Source organism: Bos taurus, chromosome 6 (genome assembly GCF_002263795.3).
Source record: "Bos taurus isolate L1 Dominette 01449 registration number 42190680 breed Hereford chromosome 6, ARS-UCD2.0, whole genome shotgun sequence".
In the NCBI taxonomy this organism is placed as follows: Eukaryota; Metazoa; Chordata; class Mammalia; order Artiodactyla; family Bovidae; genus Bos; species Bos taurus.
The window spans coordinates 4,673,455-4,696,586 of NC_037333.1; the positions used below are offsets into that span (position 1 = coordinate 4,673,455).

At 37.8% G+C, this 23,132-nt stretch overlaps 1 protein-coding gene across 10 annotated transcripts in view; it reads left to right on the top strand.

Moving 5' to 3' along the window:
- Nucleotides 1-23,132, top strand: part of PRDM5 (PR/SET domain 5) — a 255,311-nt gene that overhangs the window by 146,780 nt on the left and 85,399 nt on the right. For all 10 annotated transcript variants that reach the window (XM_015471480.3, XM_005207569.5, NM_001192907.2 and 7 more), the window contains 3 exons: nucleotides 1,780-1,873; nucleotides 5,750-5,910; nucleotides 9,284-9,377. In XM_015471480.3, coding sequence (XP_015326966.1) covers nucleotides 1,780-1,873; nucleotides 5,750-5,910; nucleotides 9,284-9,377 — 349 coding nt within the window. The remainder of the gene's footprint in view (nucleotides 1-1,779; nucleotides 1,874-5,749; nucleotides 5,911-9,283; nucleotides 9,378-23,132) is intronic.

A 23,132-nucleotide genomic window follows, 5' to 3' on the forward strand; every position in this document is an offset into this window, starting at 1 on the left:
TATGTTTTCTTTTTAATTTGTTGTAACCCTTTATATTAGCAATTTAAAACTTTTGGTTATGTTGCAAATTTTTCTTTGTCCCAAATATTTTTGCTTTGCAGTTTTAAATTTAATTTTTTCTCTCATCTGAACACCTGGATTTCTGCCATCCTTAGAAAGAATTCTAAATGTTCACTATTTTCTTCTAGTATCTTATTCTTCAGATTTGAGAAAACATCTGAATTGAAATGGGATTTGTCTCTTGTAATAGGTGGGGAAGAGGCACAACTTAATTTTTTCTGGATGTCTCAATTGCCTTACAACCATTTACTGAACAATCCAGTTGTTTAGTCACTAAGTCATGTCTGACTCTGCAACCCCGTGGACTGTGGTCTGCCAGGGTCCTCTGTACATGAGGTTTTCCAGGCAAGAATACTGGAATGGTTTGCCATTTCCTCCTCCAGAACAATCCAGTATTCTTACACAAATTTGAAATGTCATATTTTCCTATACTAAATGTTCCTATATCTTGTATTGTGAAACTCTTTGTTCTATTTTGTTGATGTATTTATTCCTTCCTCTCATTTAAATATCTCTATAACTAGTACATTTGAACACCTGTAGTTTATGCTGAGTTTTAAATATTTGTTCCTCCATGCTTTATGTGTATTTTTCATAGTCAACAAAGCACAACAGTCCCTTTTTCACTAACATTATGTTAATATCTTTAATATTATAATGTCCATTAGACTCAGAAAATGTATAAATAGATATGCTGTAAATAAAGTGATTTCTCTTTAAATTACTCCCTTTATTTCTATACCTCAAGTATCATGACACAGCCCATCAGTTGTATGCTTTACTTTAACAAGAGAACATAGTTCAGTTTTATATATATTAGCATTTATGAGCATTGTTATCTTGCCATCATCCATGGTAGAATGTATTTTTCTTCATGAATTTGTAACAAATGGGTGAATACTGATGTGTAATGGAAAACAGGGGAGGTGATAAGCTGTTTTTACCGTTGTTTTATTTTTTACCTAGCAGGTAGTTTTCTGTTGTTTGTTGTTTACACATATATTTTTGTCTGTCATGTAATTAATGGTGCTTACCATATGTATGCTGCTTGACATTTGGCACATTACTGAAACTTTCTGAACCTTAGTTTTCTCATCTATAATAGCATTTTATTTATTAAATTGCTGTTAGATTTAAGTGAAATAAATTCATGTAAAGTGTTTAGCATAACATTTGACTCAATAAAAATAATGTATTTTACCTGCTGTTAATTATAACATGAGTAAATGCTCTAATTTAATTCAGGGGAAAAGCAGCTCTTAGGACTGAAAATTATTTGAAGTTAGCGAAGTTGAGAGAAAGGATGGAAACAGCCTCCCTCACACCAGTTTCCTTTCTGTTGAAAATATTGGACCAGCATAAAGTCTGTCCAGTGGTAAAGGAGGTTTAGGCTTTAGAGAAATCACATGTCATTTCACTCTGCAAAGCAGATCTTGAGAAAGCTCATTGTGTATTTAGATTAGCCTTTGAGATTATAGGAACAATTTCTTTTACTGTTATCAAGTGTCTAATTAATATGAGAAGTTAAAAACACAGTTGTTTTTCTCCCGTGAACACAGCGTATTTGAGTTTCTGATTTTATGGAAGAATGTTCCGAGAAGAAACAGGATGTTGTCTGCCTTCCTCTCTCTCCTGGTTCCCATCGTGAATCCAGACTCTGGTTACTGTAATGACTGGTCGTTCTAGAGCCTGCTGACTCAGGATGTCTTCCTTCTGCAGACCCACTCGGAGGAGAGGCCATTCCAGTGCGAGGAGTGTAAAGCTCTCTTCCGGACTCCGTTTTCTTTGCAGAGACACCTGCTTATACATAACAGTAAGTCACAATCCTGGCAGATGAAGACCAAAGGAATTGTAACCTATTAAAATGTAGACATCACAGAAGCAGAACTATAAAGTAGTTATGTAATCTGCTTTTGAACTTAAAAAATCAATGGATTACTGCCTTTCACCTTTTCTTCCTCTATTCTTGCTTTATTTTTGCAAGCTGAGATTAATCATTTTATGAGGCATATAATTTTATATCATTTTTCCCACTCTTTAAAGCTTGTGTATAAAAACATGTCATGGTCAATAAAATATCTTTGAAATTTGCTCTGAAACAGAAATTTATGTTCCCTTTTAAATGTAATTCTTAAGGGACTCTTTAAAACATGCAGATACCTGGCATGATTTTATTAGTTCACAGGCTTTTACAGTGGGAAAGAATCAGAGTAAATGTCTAGTTTAAGCTCTTAATTTGAGGGGAGTTGAGAAAATTGAGGCTCAGAGAAGCACAGTGATACACTCAGGGTTGCGCAGCATGTTGGGGGAGCAGGTGTAGCATTCAAGCGTCATTTAGTCTGCTCTGATTTCTTATTTCTTTTGGCAAGGGCATTTTTTTGAGAGGAAATGAGAATTACGTTATTTACATATATACCGTGAAAGTGTGTCTAGCAGTTATACTGAGAGCTGATTTTAGAATACCACACTTTAAAGAAAATGTAATTGCAAAATGAACTTTTATAGTGAGTTGTGTTCAGATGTTAAAGTAACCAGAGATGTGTATCTCCTTTGCTATATATAAAGTTAAATAAAAATGGTATAACATAACTAATACTTACATGTCTTGCTTTTAATTTGAGTTGTTTAATCAGTAGAACATCCCCTAACATGTAATTTCTAATGCTGATTAAATTTTTAATATTTCTGAGGAAAGCAAAACAATCAATGTTGACATATTATTGTACAGATAAGATATTATCTTGGAAGAAATTTTCTCTGGTCAAGTCAAAGTATCTAAAATGTAAAATAAGAAGATCCTGAAGTTTCTATATTTATGGAGCGGTAACAGTTGTGATGGACTGCATCTTTTCCTGTGAAAAAGACAGTGCTGTGATTTCATGTCGTTCTGTAGTCACCTTACAGCTCTGGAGAAGTTGTCAGCACCACTTTCCATTTTCCTTATAAGGAACAGCTATTCATTTAAGAAATAAATTTTGTCATTAACAGCAGAAATTTCCATCTCATTTCACTGTCATTTGATTAAGAGAAAACCTGTTACGAGCTGAAGGGATTTTAGAATAGGGATTCGGACAAGGGAATCTCATTTATATTGTTAAGACTTCCATGGCTGATCTTGGTCTGATGCTCAGGAAATTTTTTTTGATGGATGAAATTTTTTGTAGCAGCAAGAAGCCTTTACTTGAAGCAGATATTTTTGATGTCAGCTTTTTGGTTCTCACCCTCTTGAGACTGAGATGAAGTGACTGAGTGTAGACGGTGCTTGTGCATTCTGTATTTCACATGATGCTGATCTTCTGGTCAACGCGTCAATCAGAGGCTTTATGAAGCCACATCAAGACATTTAGCCAGGAAGGTCACCTTGGGTAATGGGTGAGCAAAGGTGTCCTTTAAGGTAAACATCACTTTAAGGCTAGTGAGCTGAAAGAGAGGGAAAACCAAAAATGGCTAAAATAGAGAGGACAAAAGACTAGATCTTGTCTTATCCAATATAAAAGGTACAGCCCATTTAACTTCAAAATATGAGATTTGTTTTAGAAACTTACATCCGCATTGTGGCTCCAAATATGAAGAATAAATTGTCATAATTATTTTGGAAATTATTGTTACTTCCTAATACACTGAAGACCAAAAGGCAGGTTGCTAGCTTGCTTCTTGGTTTTAAGATAGGGAAAATTCCTGATAAATTTTAGGTAAAGAAATCTGATAAAATAAAAAAATCAGAAAAAATATCACATGAGGATTTCAAAGTTCTGATAAACTTTAAAAAATCAGGAATTAAAATATGAAGACAAAAAGGTATGCACTACCTTGGTATAGCTTGATGAGATTTTTGTACAGGAACCAATATTTTGATTCACTTAATGCTTTAAGGGAAATACTTTCATAAGAGCAATCTTGGAGTATTTTTATCCAGTGCCTGAATAGATTTGGTATCGTTAACTTTTAGAGTCTTATGTCAGTTGTCCTTTCACTCTCACTGGTTATACATTTTATACAAATAAAATTTTAAATGATGAAAAATAAATGAAGAGAAACGAGATGACAGTAGTAACACCCTGCAACAAAAATGCAGAAAGGCAAGATACAAACACACCTCTCGAAGTCTGCACAGCTCATGTACAGTTTGGTGTGACTATTTCAGGTATCAAATTCAACAACTCAACAGCTTCCTTAAAGGCTTTGAGACTTTCAAGAGCCAAACTTCTGTTTGAAAAGATCAAGGGAAAGTTATTTGCTTTTTCCTTTTTATTTTCTTTCTTTTTGTCCTCCCTTAAATTGATGTGAAGAGATGATGGGATCTTCAAATTTCTAAATATATGCTAGTTAAAATGGAGTGGAGGGTAAAGGATCTTGGTTGAAATTGAGGTAATCTCATATTTAGGTCGGAGAAGGCGATGGCACCCCACTCCAGTACTCTTGCCTGGAAAATCCCATGGATGGAGGAGCCCTGTAGGCTGCAGTCCATGGGGTCGCTCAGAGTCGGACATGACTGAGCGACTTCACTTTCACTTTTCATCTTCATGCATTGGAGAAGGAAATGGCAACCCACTCCAGTATTCTTGCCTGCAGAATCCCAGGGACGGGGGAGCCTGGTGGGCTGCTGTCTATGGGGTCGCACAGAGTCGGACACGACTGAAGCGACTTAGCAGCAGCAGCAGCAGCATATTTAGGTAAAGAAATTTACCAGCATATTTTGTCTTATAATGGATATAATTTGTGAATTTGGGCTATTATAATAGGTCTCTAAAAAGGGAGAATATATGCAAACACTAATCTGTCTTTATACAGGTTACATATGTTTTCTGACTTTTTGGGAGAGATCATTATCTTCTAATTGGGAACATGGATCAATTGAAATGTATTTAAAATGGACTTTAGACATAGCTTGATATGAAAGTTTAAGTCCTGCCATCTCCCTAAACATAGCTTTGGGAGTACTTGCCTGCAAGCGGAGGCTGTTTAATGCAAAGGTGAGAACCCTCCCAGGCACCCAGGGCTCCGGTTAGGAAAAGGTGGTTGCCTCTCTGGTATCCCTGCCTCCATGCAGGTGCCTCTCTGAGATGTAGCCCCCAGATGAGCACCTGGACGTGGAAGCCCTTCCCCAGCCTTATCGCAGTGAACCAAGGACAGTGTTAGTGGGCTGAGGGAGAAAGGGGAGATGCAGCCCGCTCCTGTCCCGAGGTGTAGGACCCACTCTGACCTCCTCCTTCGGGGACTTCACACCAGCTTCCTGTCCGAGAGCCAGCTCTTCCCTGCCTCTGACGCCCAGAGGGAGAGTGGTGATGGGAGGGAACTTCAGGAGGGCCCGCAAGGCAGCTCACTGCTGAACATAAGTGTCTGTGCCCCTCACACTCAAGCCCCTTCCCTAGAAATACTGCCATTGAAGTTCTTACAATCTTTAGAAAATTAGCGGATTTAGTCCCTACATCTTCCAGTTAAAGGCACTGAGAATCCAGTTAAAGGTTAAAGGATTCCCCCCTGCCCCCCACCTAATTGACACAGGGGATAGCAAATATTGGAACTGAAAAAGTTGTTGGAGGAATGACCTTTTATGATTACGATGAATTGTTAGAGCTGTAAAGCTCCGGTTTTGGAGAAAACAACACTAAATCCGGTAGACGTGAAGGGGTGTTAACAGCACCCTGTTGTTGCATCTGGTTCTGTAATTTGATTTTTCATTTCTAAGGTGAGAGGACATTCAAGTGTCATCACTGTGATGCTACCTTTAAAAGAAAGGACACCTTGAATGTTCATGTCCAGGTGGTCCACGAAAGACACAAGAAGTACAGATGTGAGCTGTGTAATAAGGCATTTGTTACACCTTCAGTGCTTAGAAGTCATAAGAAAGTAAGTAGAAACCTTCTGTGGCTTTGAAAGGATTATGTATTTTAACTGTACAGGTGTATGTGTTAATTATATGATAATCAATTTTAATCTATCAACACATTTACTCAGAACGACAAATAAGGAACCCATGATTGATACTAACTCTTGAGCGTGTGTCTGTTTTCTTCATTTCATCAGAAGAGAATATGTTTGAAAGCAAACCTAGATTTAGGTATGGTGCTGTGCAGTCCCAAGCTATGCTGACAGTTACACAGACTGCTCAGTGAATGAGAGTTTATTCACTTCTATACATTTTTTGATGAATGTAGGTTTCTTTTTTAAAGCTATTGAGTAGGACTTTTAATAGCTTTAGTTTTGAAAACTAGCTCAGATACTTACTGACAGATTATTAGACTGAGCTCTTCTGGGATTGGAGTGGTCCTTCTACATCTTGCATCGCTAGGACCTAGGGAAGTTCCTGGTACAGAACAGGGACGTGATAAGTATTTGTTCAATGCTAATAAAATGATGTTCAGACTGATGGTGATTTGGAGATTATTATAGTTGTGTTATCCTAATTACCTCCAGCAGATCAACTCTACTTGTTGATTAAATGCATTTTAAGTGTATTTTTAAAATAGCAAAATTCATACTATGGTTAATGAAGCTGAAGGTCTTAGTGTTGACTTTAGAAATGACTGTGACGTGTGCTGACTTTCTGTTGCTCAGTGTGCCCTGCTGAATGAAGTTTTGAAGTGACTTCTGTCATTATAATGCTTATTTTGGTACCTATCCTTAATACAGCTGTTTCAAAAGGACTGAACTGAGTAACTTTCTTTTATTGCATCTTTAATGCTCAGTAACAATGATAGTCTTCTCTTTTCAAAACTCTGAAAAGAATAATGTTTTAACTTCCATTGATTGAATTACTTTTTCATAAATTTATTAACCTTTTGTTGTGTTTTAATCAATGAGAAAATGTAGTGAGTTTTCAAGAAAGATATAGTTTGTTTGTCTGCAATAACAGATTGTCATAGAATGTATTTACTAGTGCATTGTTCATTTTCGACTCCTGTATTTACCCAAATATTGTTCTCATATAGATTTGTTTCCATGCTTTCTTATCCATATTTAAGATTTTTAGTGTTATACTTTCAGTATCTTTTAATACCATCCAATCAAATTCTGCACTTAATAATACATATTTTTGAATTAAGCTGAAAGGAACATTTTAATTCTTTTCATTACTATTGCCTTAATGGCCTTTAATTTGAAACTTATACCAGTGAAGTACACGTAACTGAGTTATAAGTAAGGGAACAATGAAATACTTATGTAACAGCAAGAGAGATCCTGTGGATTTTATAAAGATATTACAAATTACTTGGTAGTTGCCTGTTTGGAATAATCCAGTGTTGAAATAACTACATTTTATAGCTGTATAAAATTTCTAAACAGTGTTACATTAATCAGAAAGAATGGCCATATTTTGCCCCTTCTGTCAGGGACTAAGAAGAACACAGGTCTGTTATATGTTAAAATGTTATACCATTTCTTTAAACTGAACCATAATGCGGACCATGGGAGTAACAGTTCTCACTGAGGTGTAAAGAATGTATACCTGTTTTGTACAAGAACTTGTAGGGAAAATGGAAAGTTAAGTGCCTGCCAAATGCGGAATCAAGGAGCCCTCTGTTGTAGACAGTATTATTGGCTATTATGGCTGTCGATTAGACTGTATTCCTCAAACTTGCGAATAATACAAATCTTTTTCAATGGAGAAAACCTAAAGGACACTGAAGTTGATGAAGATATTTCATTTATAACTCTTTTACAAATTACAAATATTATATCCAAATACAGATCATAATTCAAAAATGAGAATTTATAAAGTAAATATCAACCAATAAGTTTATGAAACTGATTATATTAAGATTAACAATCAATTTGGGGCTTCCCTGGTGGCTCAGTGGTAAAGAATCCACCTGCCAATGCAGGAGATGCAGGTTTGATCCCTGGGTCTGGAAGATCCCTTGGAGGAGGAAATGGCACCCCACTCCAGTATTCTTGCCTGGAAAATTCCATGGAAGTAGAAGTCTGGCAGGCTACAGTCCATGGTTTCACAAAAGAGTTGGATACAACTTAGTAACTCAACAATAGCAACAATAGTCATTTTAATATGGAAGATGAGAATGTTTGGCTAGGTTTGTGATTCTTCAGGTTTATCAAGTTATGACATAAATGCTCCATCCCTTTTTCTGTATTCCAGCCAGCCTGTCTTTCTCTTCTGGGAACACATCATTTTTAAAAACTTTTCCTGTTCTTTTTACATTTTCTTGTTGTTACTGTTTAGTTGCTAAGTCACGTCTGACTATTCGCAACCTCAATGGCAATTCAAATAATGATACTTCTAATAATTTGCATAAAAGCAAATGCTTCCAGACACAGGTCCTGGAAGTTCTGTTTTGTAATCGTGGTGGTAACCCAGATGATCCACGATATGCTTTTATTAACATTTGGGTTATCACTGAAATAAAAAAATCTAAAAATGATTTGAGAGAATGTACAGGTATCTGAAGTGATTGCCTTCTCCTCCCTTCTTAAGAGTAGCTCTGACCCCTCATTTATTGAAATGACTTATTTTGATATTGGTAGAAACACTGGTCACCTGATGAGATCGTGAGACAAGTTTTAAACATTCCATCTGCATCTTCTTTTGGGAAAGGTCACTCTTTTTTTCTTTCTTTGAACTCTCACATTTTATCAAAACTGGCTTTTGATGATACTCATTTACCTTTTCTTGTGTGGTAGTTTTATGCTCCGATAAAAGATATGTTTAAGGCAACAGTGATCTTTGAGATTGGCTGTTCATTTAACACTTGCTGATTTTCAAGATGAAATCAGATTTATTCTTTTTCTTTGCTTTGTAGTAAAATCAATTCAGTCGAACAAACATGATGCAAGTAACAGAGTACTTTATTGAGATTAATTCTGTCTTCAAGCATTAAGTGCACACGAAGAATGTGGAAAAATGCTTCTAAGGAAGTGTTTCTTGGCACAGTCAAGGGCAGCTGTAGCCCCATTTAGATTATGTGGTTTTGCTAGCATATACTAGTTTTGTATAACTTAATCATTTTTAGATGGGGGCTCCGAAAGGCTTAAAATGTAAACTGCAGAATTATTTTCAAATTTACACTAATGCATGATTCTAAGAGGTTTTTTTGAACCAGTGGGAATACCCATGATAAATTGTTTAAAATCTCATTGTGATATTAAATCATTTTAAAGAAACGTAATCCTGGGAAAAAAGGATTTACTGTTGTCAGAGGCATTTAATCATTTTTACCTAATTCTTTACATTTATCCTCAACCCTTTTTATTTCTTTTTGTTTAGACGCATACAGGAGAAAAGGAGAAAATCTGTCCATATTGTGGCCAGAAATTTGCCAGCAGTGGTACACTGAGAGTTCACATCCGTAGCCACACAGGTATGTGGGTTGTAATTGGCGATAAAGACAACACAAAGAAATCAATTCCTCCAGGATAAGGAATTTATAATTTTACAAAATGGCTCCAAGTTTAAGAATTATTCTTGACTGTTTTTTCTCTTACAAAGTTTTATAACATCTTGGTTCTTACTCTAGAAAAATTTTGAATAAGTATCCTTTCCCAAACTAAGTTAAATATCTAAAGTGGAAACTTTTTAATGTTTGTTTATGATATAACTGTTTTTTACTTTGTATACTAGGCTAATGGATGGAATAGGAAATAGCAGTTTCATAGAAGGCTGAGGGTCTCCTCTTAAAACTCTTCCTATAACTTGCATTAGATATGCCCTTTTAAAATGTTAGACGTCCTTGGAATGTAGTTTGAATGCTGTAGGATTTCGTTGAACACAAGGGTGATGTGACCACAGTATCTGTTATGCCATGAATTGCTTCCTAAAGGGTTTCTTCATTTCTTACTACTTCCTATGTAATTTCTCTCCTGAAAGAGGGCTGTGCCCTAGTGAAGGGTGAAGGAACATCTGAATACTCTTGAAAGAACTTTGTTTGGATTTTGTCTGTCATGTAGAGAAGTACTTGAAAAGACTTGAAAGAATGCTCTTAATTTGACAGCTAGATGTGACAGATGTATGTGACTCTTCAGGGGTCCTCAGTAGCTGGAATGTGTTTGGTAAACTGTGTAACCGGATTACATTGCTGAAGCTTTTTATTCAGGGGCCACAGTATTTGACTTTATCATTGTGTCCCCAGCACCTAACTTAGTGTTTAGCACAGTAACTCTGTGGTGAATGAGAAAAAGTTAGTTTAGGCAGGTCGAAGAATCAATATGGTGATTATTATGCATAGATTGAAAAAAAAGGACAGCCGTGAAGCATGATTTCTTATTTTGTGGCATAATTTCTAATTTTCTGGCTAAAGCTGAAAGACCTAGGTCAGCTTAGTAGTTGTCATCTTCGAATAGCCTCTTAAATACCTTTAAATGAAATATGTGACCTAGAAGAGATGAAGTATTATACATGATGACTGTGGAATAATGGGCAGCCTAAAGAAGAAAAAGGGGTCTTCTTGCTTAGAAGTACCTAGAAAAAGTGAGATTTTCAGGATGGCGTCCAGGAGAAGAATATAACAGAAAGCAGAGTAGGGAGAAGCAAAAAGGAAAGGGCATTAGAGAACCATGTTGAGGACAGGTGGACTTAAACCAGTGCCTGCGACTGTTAGCACCGTGTCCTTTGTACAGAAGAAGCAGGTGGATGATGGAGAGTGAGCAGAGAGCGCGCCGAAGCACTGAGCCCGCCTCTGTAGCCTGGCAGTGTGGTCTTTGATGCCACCAGGCGCCATTCTCTTCTGTGCATTGGAGGCCATGTGGGGTTGTGGTAGAGACAGGGAAGGGCAAGAGCGAGACCAGCCTTCCGTTGCAAATCAGTAATGCTTGGAACTGCAGCTTTGCACCGCCATCCTGGAAATGTAACTTACGGTTTCCTCAGATTTTATGTCTGTCCGTGTGTGCTTGTGTATATATTGATAATTTGTGTGTGGAAGGAGGGCAAGTAGGAAATGGGGAAAATGTGTTATTTCTTCATATCATAGTATATAATGCCCTAAGCCATTACCGTCTAATTGACTTCCGGTTGGTATAGTATGTTTTTATTTTTCTAATATTTTATTTGTTTATTTGGCTGTGCTGGGTCCCAGTTGTGGCACGCAGAGTCTTTAGTTATGGCACGTGGGATCTCGTTCTCTGACCCAGGATGGAACCCGGACCCCTGCGTTGGGAGGGCAGTCTTAGCCCCTGGACCAGCAGGGAAGTCCCAAGTGCATTTTTGTTTATTTTAATGACTTTGTTTATTTCTGGCTGTGTGGGTCTGTATTGCCATGTGGGCTTGTCTTTGGTGATGGAGAATGAGGGCTACTCTCTAGTTGTGGTGCCCGAGCTTCTCACTGCAGTGGCTGCTCTGACTGGGGGGCTCGTGGTCTCAGGAGCTGCGGTGCCCGGGCTCTGGCACACAGACGTAGCTGCTCTGTGGCAGGTGGGATCTTCTCGGACCAGGGATTGAACCCATGTCTCCTGCATGGGCAGGTGGACTTGTTACCACTGAGCCACCAAGGAAGCCCACAAGTATGTTTTTAAAAGGCGGCGATAATTGTTCAGAATGCATTAAAATGTGTGTTTTAGCACAGAAAAGATGGATCCAATGATAGCTCAGCTGGTAAAGAATCCTCTTGAAATGCAAGAGACCCCAGATCGATTCCTGGGTCGGAAAGATCCGCTGGAGAAGGGATAGGCTACCCACTCCAGTATTCTTCTTCCTCTAGTGGCTCAGCTGGTAAAGAATCTGCCTGCAATGCGGGAGATCTGGGTTCGATCCCTGAGTTGGGAAGATCCCTTGGAGGAGGGCATGGCAACCCACTCCAGTCTTTTGGCCTGGAGAATTCCATGGACTGTATAGTCCATGGCGTTGCAAAGAGTCGGACGTGACTGAGTGACTTTCATTCATTCATTCAATCATAGAACACTCGATTATTCAAAAATATTGCATCCTTGAGAATTCCAAGTGCCTGCATTTTATTTTACTTGTAGGTATGATGGGCAGTGAAGAATAACCTTAAACAAGTAATTTCTTCTAAAAGTTTAATTAAAAAGTTGTATTAATAAGTTTTTGAGCTCTAAGAGTTCTGTCCAATAAAAATATTAAATAAATGTAGTGGTTTTTGTTGTCATATATTATGTTCTGTATTATATGTAATTTAAATAATACTTAATCATAACACTTTATACATGATCTGGCTATTTAAGTGTTGTACAGATTCTGTTCTATTGGTTTCTGATCAAGAAAACAGGCCACCTGAATTCAGCCAACAGTGCTAAGGCACAGTCAGACACACATAAATTTAAATAAATAAAGTGAAAATATAAAGGCGGCTTATGTGTTTGTGTATGTCCACACAAATAGTTGTGTGTTTATTTATGCTTGTTATTTACGAACTGACTTAGCACGCACATTTACTTATAACTAGATATTTTTTTTCTGCTTAAAATTGGACTCATCTTCACATTTTGCAGTGCTGCTTTGAGTCACTCTGATGTGAAGCCAGTGTTTTTGGTGACAGCTGCCTGGCAGCACGGCCGGGACTCTATTTGAAATGGTTGGTGCCAAGCAGTTTGTCAGTGACTGCAGAGCTGGTATCTGGGTTTCCACAACAGTCCTGGCATGGATGTGTTTTTTTGTGTGGACAGATGTTGCTTTTGCTTGTTTTATTTGCTTTGTCCTATTCTCCAAATCTTATGCATCCATTTGCTCTTCTTGGAAGCTAGCTCAGTGACCAAATGAGTTTGTGTAGTTAGTTATTTTGCTTCTTTGATGATAAAGCTTTCCTTATTTTGAGTTCTGTAAATTCATTTTTTCTCTCCTTTTATTATTTTTTCTTACTAAATCACATGATTTAATTCAGCCCTTTCTCACACTAGATTTCGCAATTTACGTTTGTGCTACAGTGTAACAGGGGCATGGGGTCACAGCCTATTCTATAGGAAGCATTTAGGTATGTACAGTTAGGGACTGTGCAGTGAGGTGAGGAGGACCCTGAGTGAAGATGGGTGGGACAGTCAGGACAGACAGCTGATGCAGCTCTGAGGAAGAAGGCACTCTGGATCATTGGTGCTCACACTTCAGCCTCAACTCTCCTTACCATCTTAGAAATCACTGGGGGCCTGGGAAGCTTCTATTTGTATGGGTTATATTTGTTTGTTGTTGTTTAGTTGCTAAGTCATGTCCAACCCTTTTGCAACCCCATGGACTGTAGCCCATCAGGCTTCTCTCTCCTTGGGTTTTCCCAGGCAGAATACTGGAGTGGGTTGCCATTCCCTTCCCCAGGGGATCTTCCTGATGCAGGGATCAAACCCACGTCTGCTGCATTAGCAAGCGGATTCTTTACCACTGAGCCACCAGGGAAGCCCAAATTGAGAACATTTAACAGTATTTGTTAATTTCTTAAAAATAACAACAGTACATCCATTACATATTTACATAAACACAGTTTTACAGAAAGTAGCTACATTTTCCTAGTCAGAAATAATTTAGTGAGAAGGGACACACTGTTGTACATCTCTGAAACTTTAATATCTGGTTCAAGAGGAGACAGCTAGGTTCCTATGTCTGTTTCTTAGTTCATCCTGCTGCAGCAAGTTCTTTTGGTTGCAGAATTTAAAGAAAATTTGGCCTCACACAGATTTACGGTTAGAGTTCTTAACTATCCTTTGTAAGTAATTCTGCATGTTGTTTATTACTACAGTAAAACTCAAAAAGTAGTAGTTTTTTTTTTTTTATATCTTATATTGTGGAAATTCAAATCTTCTCAATGGGCTTCTCCTGTTTTGTTACTTTAAAATCCATTGGTGTGTCTTGTGCTTTGAATGATCTTTTACCCGCGCGTGATTCTGTAACATGATGCACAGATCATGTGGAAAGTGTTGGCTCACCGAGTTACATAGATCCTGCACACGTGTTAATGTCATCACTGATCTCATTAGACAAGTCTGAGTGTTCAGACGCCTTCAAGCATGGTAGCATGTACAGATTTTCCAAAATTCTGAATTTTGCTTTGACTACTCTAATTCTTACGTTTGGTAGGGCATATTTCCCTCCCTGCCTGCCTTTCTTCTTTTCTTTTGAAATGACAGACTTTTTATTAAAAAAAAAAAAAAGAAAGTTCACCATATACCCAAATCTGAATAACCATATTTTGTCATCATTTTGTTTCGAGTAAAAATGATGTTCCATGAGAAAAAAACTGTTAGTTCAGCTCATGAATCAATCATACAAGTGCTTTTTCTTGAGACAACTTTTCATATATAATATGCATTAAAGGAAGTTATTTCCCACTTCATAGCTAAAAATATTAAAACATGGTACTCGGGAGTTAAGGTTTAATAAAATTAATGTTAAGGTCTTAAAGGTTAAATATTAAGTTGTTAACTGTGGTTATTTCTTTGCATTTTAAATATGATAGATTAAATTTTCTTGATGATTTTCTGTATTTTATAATTTTTCTATAATTTTCTTGTGTAAGCAAAATATTTAAAGTATATTAATGTTATGATTATGCAGGAAACTTATCAGAATGTTCATGTTTAACTATCTAGGTATTACATATCTGCATCTTATTATCAAATGGACCAGCATGAAGTACATATAAAAATGCATTTTGAAAAGAGAAATGACAATGAGAAAGCAAATATGGTAATATTAAACCTAAATGAGGGTCTATAGTGTTCATTGAACCATTTTTCTAATTTTTCTTCATGTTTGAAAATTTTCATAATTAAAAGCGGGAGTGTTTTATTCCATGAGAACCAAGGAATGTACACGGATACCAAGTAGGGGCAACTGAGATCTATCTCTTGGACATCCAGCGTCACAGCTCACATCTTACTCATGCCTCCCTCTCCCTCACGGCCTGGCCCTTTCATCAGGGAATGCTATATTCTTTAAACATAAGCAGACTTCTGTTGTTTCATTTTTTTGCTTACAGTTGTATTGCTCAGAGAGAAGCCAGATTCTTCTGAAGGAACAAAATATCACTGCTTCATGCTTAATCATTTTAAAAAAGGAATTCCAGGAAACTTGCAATTCTACTGGATTATTCAGAAGTTTTTTTAAATACATTTGAAAGCATATGTATTCTTTAAAAAAGAAAATGTAAAGAATTGAAAGTAACCAGTCAAGCTGTTATCCTATTGGAGACCTTTCGGTGGTTTCCCTTTACCTTGTGCAGATGACATCCCTCGTGCTGATACTTGGCATCCCAGGGTCCGTCCCCTCCAATCTCCAGTTGAATGTCACTTTCTTCCTGGCATGTTACCTGTCCTTCCCTTCACTCCCCTCCCATCGTCCATTTTGTTTGATGAGTTAATTCTGTAGGAACTGGAATCATTACAAACAATTGTGTGACATATTACAGTCTCTTGCATTATGTTGCTTCTCACAGGAGATTTTGAGGCCTCCCATTGTTTGGTATAAATGGATATCTCTTCTCAGTTATGATACTAAACTTTATCTGTTCCCTGACTAGATTCTGAGCTGAAGGGCAAGACAGATCTGGCTTTTTAATCAAGTCTATTGAAGGAGGGAAGCTTTCTCAGATATTACCTGAGTTAATCCTTTCATAGCCAATGTGATAGGTTTCTCAGATCATTCCTTCTCATTTTCTAAATGAAGCTGAGATTCAGAGAAGCAAATGACCTATCCAGTCAGAGTAATAAGATTCAAATTCTTCTTACTTCAAAGTCTATTTTATTTTTGTGTTATCTCTTTTTTGCTACAAAGCTGTAAGCTGCTACAAAACTGTTATCACCACAAAAATGAAAAAAATTCAATAACTTCTTCAGTATATAAAGTTGAGAAGTGGAATTCTGGAAGTAGTGTTTTATTTCTGCAATATGGCAAGTTTATGCTTTAGAACCAAGTGAAAGGCGTTCTGATTTTTTTTTAAAACAACCATCACTTGTTCATTTACTCCATAGTCATCTTTAGAGTGGGCAATAACAGAAAATGATGATTAAATTTAGTTTCACCAGATTCTTTCTATTTTTCTAAATGACTTTATTTTTAGGGCAGTTTTAGGTTCATGGCAAAATACAGAAAGGTACAGAGATTTCTGCATCTACTTTCCCCACTCCACCCATGTGTAGTCTCCCCTACTATCAATATTCCCAACCAGAATGGTACATTTGTTACAATTGATGAACCTACACTGACAGCTTATAAGTCTTTAATTTACATTACGGTTCACTGTTGATGTTGTACATTCTTTTGGTTTGGACAAATGTGGATCCACCATTATAATATTCAGAGAATTTTCACTGCCCAAAAATTCATTTTGCTTTATCTGTTCATCCAACCATTCTCAACCCCTGGCAACCACTGATCTTTTTACTGTCTCCTTAATTTTTCATTTTCCAGAATGTCGTATGGATGGACAGATTACTTCTTTTATTTTTGTGAAATGACTTTATTTATAGTTGACCCTTTCATTTAGATGGATGTACATTTGAATGCACTGCAGTGTGATGAGATTTTTATAGAGGTAGTAGGCTTTTCATCATTTTCCCATTATGTTGAAGGAGTCAGTTTCATTTTGTTTTTATAGTATTCAAACTGTCCATCAGTATTTGGGGAAGCCAGTTTTCTTTGTTGTAACATTAGATAACACTGAGCTTTATGAAGAGGAAATATGACTTCAGTTTATCATTCTTTCCAGTTTGGCAGTTGGTAGCTTTCATCATTTCCTATCTGATTCAGGGACACTTGCTTTGTGTAGCATGAAATGCAGTTTTCTTCATGTTAATTTTCTTAGAACAGGTTTTATTTTATTGACTCGTGCCTGTGGTCATTCTATCAGGCAGTGATCACTTAGCTGTTGGATTACTACTGGTCTTTTAGTGCTGGGAAGAATCTTAGTATTTATGTCTCTGTTGTATTTTTTTCTTAATGTTGTTGTTGTTGCTCAGTTGCATCTGACTCTTCGTGACCCCATGGACTGCAGCACACCAGGCTTCCCTGTCCTTTATTATCTATCAGAGTTTGCTCAAACTCATGTCCATTGAGTCGATGATGTAATCCAACCATCTCACCTTCTGTCATCCCTTTCTCCTTCCCTCAGTCCTCCCCGGCATCAGGGTCTTTTCTCATGAGTCAGCTTCCCACGTCAGGTGGCCAAAAGTATTGGAGCTTCAACATCAGTCTGTCCAATGAATATTCAGGTTTGATTTCCTTTAGGATTGACTTGTTTGATCTCCTTGTAGTCCAAGGGATTCTGAAGAGTCTTCTCCAGTACCACAGTTAGAAAGCATCGATTCTTTGGTGCTTTAGGCTACTTTATGGTCCAAATCTCATATCTGTACATGACTGTTGGAAAAACCATAGCTTTGACTATATGGACCTTTTTCAGCAAAGTAATGTCTCTGCTTTTTAATACACTGTCTAGGTTAGTCATAGCTTTTCTTCCAAGGAGCAAGCGTCTTTTAATTTCATGAAGAAGAGAAGCGAAAAGCAAAGGAGAAAAGGAAAGATATTCCCATTTGAATGCAGAGTTCAAAAGAATAGCAAGAAGAGATAAGAAAGCCTTCCTCAGTGATCAATGCAAAGAAATAGAGGAAAACAACAGAATGAGAAAGACTAGAGATCTCTTCAAGAAAATTAGAGATACCAAGGGAACATTTCATGCAAAGATGGGCTCGATAAAGGACAGAAATGGTAGGGACCTAACAGAAGCAGAAGATATTAAGAAGAGGTGGCAAGAATACACAGAAGAACTGTACAAAAAAGATTTTCATGACCAAGATAATCACGATGGTGTGATCACTCACCTAGAGCCAGACATCCTGGAATGTGAAGACAAGTGGGCCTTAGAAAGCATCACTATGAACAAAACTAGTGGAGGTGATGGAATTCCAGTTGAGCTCTTTCAAATCCTGGAAGATGATGCTGTGAAAGTGCTGCCCTCAATATGCCAGCAGATTTGGAAAACTCAGCAGTAGCCACAGGACTGGAAAAGGTCAGTTTTCATTCCAATCCCAAAGAAAGGCAATGCCAAAGAATGCTCAAACTACCGCACAGTTGCACTCATCTCACACTCTAGTAAAGTAATGCTCAAAATTCCCCAAGCCAGGCTTCAGCAGTACATGAACTGTGAACTTCCAGATGTTCAAGCTGGTTTTAGGAAAGGCAGCGGAGCCAGAAATCACATTGCCAACATCCGCTGGATCATTGAAAAAGCAAGAGAGTTCCAGAAAAACATCTACTTCTGCTTTATTGACTATGCCAAAGCCTTTGACTGTGTGGAACACAATAAACTGTGGAAAATTCTGAAAGAGAAGGGAATACCAGACAGCCTGACCTGCCTCTTGAGAAACCTGTATGCAGGTCAGGAAGCAACAGTTAGAACTGGACATGGAACAACAGACTGGTTCCAAATAGGAAAAGGAGTACGTCAAGGCTGTATATTGTCACCCTGATTATTTAACTTATATGCAGAGTACATCATGAGAAACGCTGGGCTGGAGGAAGCACAAGATGGAGTCAAGATTGCCAGGAGAAATATCAATAACCTCAGATATGCAGATGACACCACCCTTATGGCAGAAAGTGAAGAGGAACTAAAGAGCCTCATGATGAAAGTGAAAGAGGAGAGTGAAAAAGTTGGCTTAAAGCTCAACATTCAGAAAACGATGATCATGGCATCTGGTCCCATCACTTCATGGGAAACAGATGGGGAAACAGTGGAAATAGTGTCAGAGTTTATTTTTTTGGGCTCCAAAATCACTGCAGATGATGATTGCAGCTGTGAAATTAAAAGACGCTTATTCCTTGGAAGGAAAGTTATGACCAACCTAGACAGCATATTAAAAAACAGAGATATTACTTTACCAACAAAGGTCCGTCTAGTCAAAGCTTTGGTTTTTCCAGTGGTCATGTATGGATGTGAGAGTTGGACTGTGAAGAAAGCTCAGTGCCAAAGAATTGATGCTTTTGAACTGTGGTGTTGGAGAAGACTCTTGAGAGTCCCTTGGACTGCAAGGAGATTCAACCAGTCCATCCTAAAGGAGACCAGTCCTGGGTGTTCATTGGAAGGACTGATGCTGAGGCTGAAAGTCCAATACTTTGGCCACCTGATGCGAAGAGCTGATTAATTGGAAAAGACCCTAATGCTGGGAGGGATTGAGGGCAGGAGGAAAAGGGGATGACAGATGATGAGATGGCTGGATGGTATCACCAACTCAATGGACATGAGTTTGAGTGAACTCCGGGAGTTGGTGATGGACAGGGAGGCCTGGCGTGCTGTAATTCATGGGGTCACAAAGAGTCAGACACGACCGAGCAACTGATCTGAAGTAATACTTGGCAAAATACAATGATTTGCTAAGATTGCATAATTTATATGTGATTCATCTTGAATGAAACTTGAGGCTTCAACTTTCTCCAGTGTATCACATTGCTGGTAGTTTTATTTCTTATTCTTTTCCGTGCTTCCTAACCCTTAGTATTACTCTTGAACTTACCCTAGAATTATATTCCTTCCATAACTCATAGTGTTGAATGATATTATTATGTTGATAAACAAGCAATTGAGGATAAAATCATCTCATCTTGGAAGCTTGAGGGTCTGTAGTTTGTTATTTATTGTCTAACTGAGATCTTTAAATATGGAGAAACTTCTGCGTCATATAATCAACCATCAGCGATACTTTGTTTTTTCGTACCTGGTTCATATCCAGAGCTTCCCTGGTGGCTCAGACAGTAAAGAGTCTTCTTGCAATGCCAGAGACCCTGGTTCGATCTCTGGGTTGGAAAGATCCCTTGGAGAAGGAAGTGGCACCCCACTCCAGTACTCTTGCCTGGAAAATCCCATGGATGGAGGAGCCTGGCAGGTTACAGTCCATGGGTCTCAAAGAGTCAGACATGACTGAGCGACTTCACTTTCATATCCATATCCATATCACTTTCATAGCCAGGATCTGTGGCTCATACGGGTGAGTCGTATGGCTCATGGCATTCATATGGGTGAACCATGGATACTCTGTGTTCTGATAGATTACATGTTTTCAAATTCCATTTTATTGATTTCCTCCTTTTATGAGCTTTTATAAATTGCTTAACCTCTTCAAATCTTAGTTTCCTCACCTGAAAAGCAGGCATAATAAAAGCACTGACTTTATAACATGTTTCAAGGTACAGATTAAAGTGTAGGCAGAGAACTTTGCACAGTGCCTAGCCTGGTGTAAGCTTGCTGTCATGTGATCTGTTGCTGCCAACTGTGCTGTGTTTTGTTGTTGTTTTTCCTACTTGTATTTAATCACAAATAGATTCGTACTCCCTCAGTTTACTCTCTAACCCTCTAGTCCCAGTGTGGTCATCAGCATCTTTTCGTAACCTTTAGCAGCAGTGTATAGATAGATCATCTCTGGAACACGGATGAGGGTTTGCTGTCAGACAGCCTCGTTTGGGTGAGTGAGTGGTGCGTGGACTGGGTTGCCTTCATCGTTAGCGAAGGTGAGTGTTTAGGTCCGTGCCTGGCAGGCAGCTCTGTAATTTATCATCCAGCTTTCTATGCTGGACTGACAGAGATGGCACTCTGAGGGTCAGCTGAAATAGAGCACGTTTTCCTGTTGGTTTACAGCTTCTTAGGGTCAGTGAGAGCCAGGGTTAATTCCACAAGGTAATCCACGGACTGTGACATGAATTCCATCAACTGTTCATAAGTTACGGAAGAAGTTCTAGGAACTGCTTTTGGGCCTTTAAATCTCTGGGCCAGAAGGTTAATTACTTGCCTGCAGTTCCTACCAGCTTTCCATGTTAATAGATACCGGCTGTGTTGGCCCTTCTGTTCTGGTCTTGCTTGAATACTGTTATTTGAACGTAGTAATAAATCACTGTCTTAGGAAATATTTAATTTTTTGGTAACTATCTGCTATCATCTTAGAAATACAAAGAGTTGGTATATTACGGTTTGATTATGCTTGGATTTTTAGCCACTTTTTCTTCTCTAATAGTTTTTCCAGTGCAATTTAGCATTCTTTGTAGAATACTTCTTCAAAGTTATGAAAACAATAGGTATAACTAATTATAAGTAACTATGAGACAGTGACAATTATTCATAAACAAAAATAGACAAAAAAGACACTGTATACACAGATGAAAATTTAAACATGTCTTTTCACATTTTTATAATTAAATAACCTCTGTAGGTTGAGAGAGAATTTATTTTGCTATATTTATTTTCTAAGTGGTTAATTACTAATATTAGGCCAAACTAAATATTCTTTTACTTACAGGTAATCTAAGAGTTAGCAGAATAGTTGAGTGTAGAATCTGCATAGGAATAAAATTTCCTCTTCATCCCCATCATACTTCAGAGATTGATGTTGAGAGCTTCAGACTTTTCCTAAGAGATCTTACTCATAGGTAAAATCTTGAGCTGTATGTTTAATTCTTATTCTCTCAGTGTGATTTTGACACTTCAGATAATTTTTGATCAACCACATCTGTGGAATAAACCATTTTCCCTTTATTTGTTGTTGTTGTATTCATCTCTTCCCCCGTTGACTTTGAGCTAGTAACAATCATATATAACAAGTGAGAGAGACATTCATTTTGACTTTGAATAGTAATGTGATTTTTTTTTAACTTTTTTGAAAAAATATCAAAGGCCTTAGTTTTTTTAATGCAAAGATTATAATGCTCATGTCAAAGTCACAGGCATCCTATCTTAATAGGAGGTACATAGGAAAGAGGGAGGGAGTGACAAGTGTCTTGGAATAGAATGTGATGAACAGTTATCAAATGAACAGCACAGTCACAGAGACTCTGGTAAGAGGGATCGTTTAAAATATACCATAATTTATGTAACTCTATTTTTATTATTTCTTTTTTCTTTGCTTTGTTGGGACCCTCAAAAATGAAAGTGGCCTATGCAACAGTTTTCACTGTTGAAACTGTAATTCAGCATCTTTATTGGTAAATTATTAGCTAGTATTATCAATAGCTGCTGCTGTTAAATTTAGAACGCAGCATATTCCTTTAGGAAAACCAAAGGAGACTTTATTTCCTCTGATATATGCTTCTTCCTACCATTGCTACCATGCCAACTCCCCACCCCCACCCCATCCCCCCAAGCAGCTGCTCTCCGTGCTGTTTTTCTGTAGCTCTGAGTTGTGCCTCAGGCCTGAGGAAGGTTTTATATCTTTTATAGATTTTGGATAAGAGAAGAGTTTCTGGGCTTCTTGCTACTCAAAGTTTTATACTCTTGATTCGTCCTTGCTGGCACTGAAACAGGAAATCCCCTCTGTGTGCAGGCACCTAAGGTTTAACTGCTTCATCACTTCATGACCACTGTTTGCAAAGTACGCTCTTAAATACTGGGTTAAATAAAACTTGGGGGAGAAATTCTTAAAAATGGAAAACTACTGGGTAAAAAGATGCATGGTTTTCCACCAAAGTCTGACTCCCTTATAACAAAACCAAATCAGTGGTTACCTTACTTTACTTAGTGACCTTACTGTAAAGTGTCTCATGTATCAGTGTAGAGAATTCACGTAGGAGTTTTTCTTTCTTGGTCAGAACCTTTAAAACTTTCTTAGTGTCTGGATTGTTTCCGATGCTTCTGCTGTTTGTGGAACAACCTGCTTTGCTTCTGGCAGCACTCATGTCAAGGACCTCAGGAAGGTAGGTGTCTTGGACCCTTCAGACAAATCACACAGAATGGGTGACATTTGTATCTGTTTCCTGCCCAAGCCAGGGCTTCTTGAGTAGGAAACCTTTTACTTTTTCTTCCTGGTTAATTGTATTTTTAAAGTATTTGTGAAGTCTTGTCCTTTTTTGTTTTGCATCTCATATCCTATTTTGTTAGCATCAGTAAAACTTTTTGTTTTGCCCTCAACCGATATATAGGTCTGGCTTCTTTTTATTTTGGACTAGAAAGTTAGAACATGGCTCTCCTGTTTAACTTCCTCCCAGTGAACCCCGCCTCACTTGCTTTGCCATCTTTTCAGAAATGAACTGTTGATACTGAAACTGAAGTTTCTTAAGGAAGAAAAAATGCATCTTTTACTTTCTTGAAGTGCTGTAGAAACTTGCATTTTTTAAAAAAAAGACTCGATTTGTTTTGGTTCAGTATTTTGGGACGCAAAGGTCCCCCTCGGTCATCTTTCGATTTTTACATTTTATGGGCCACTTCATTACA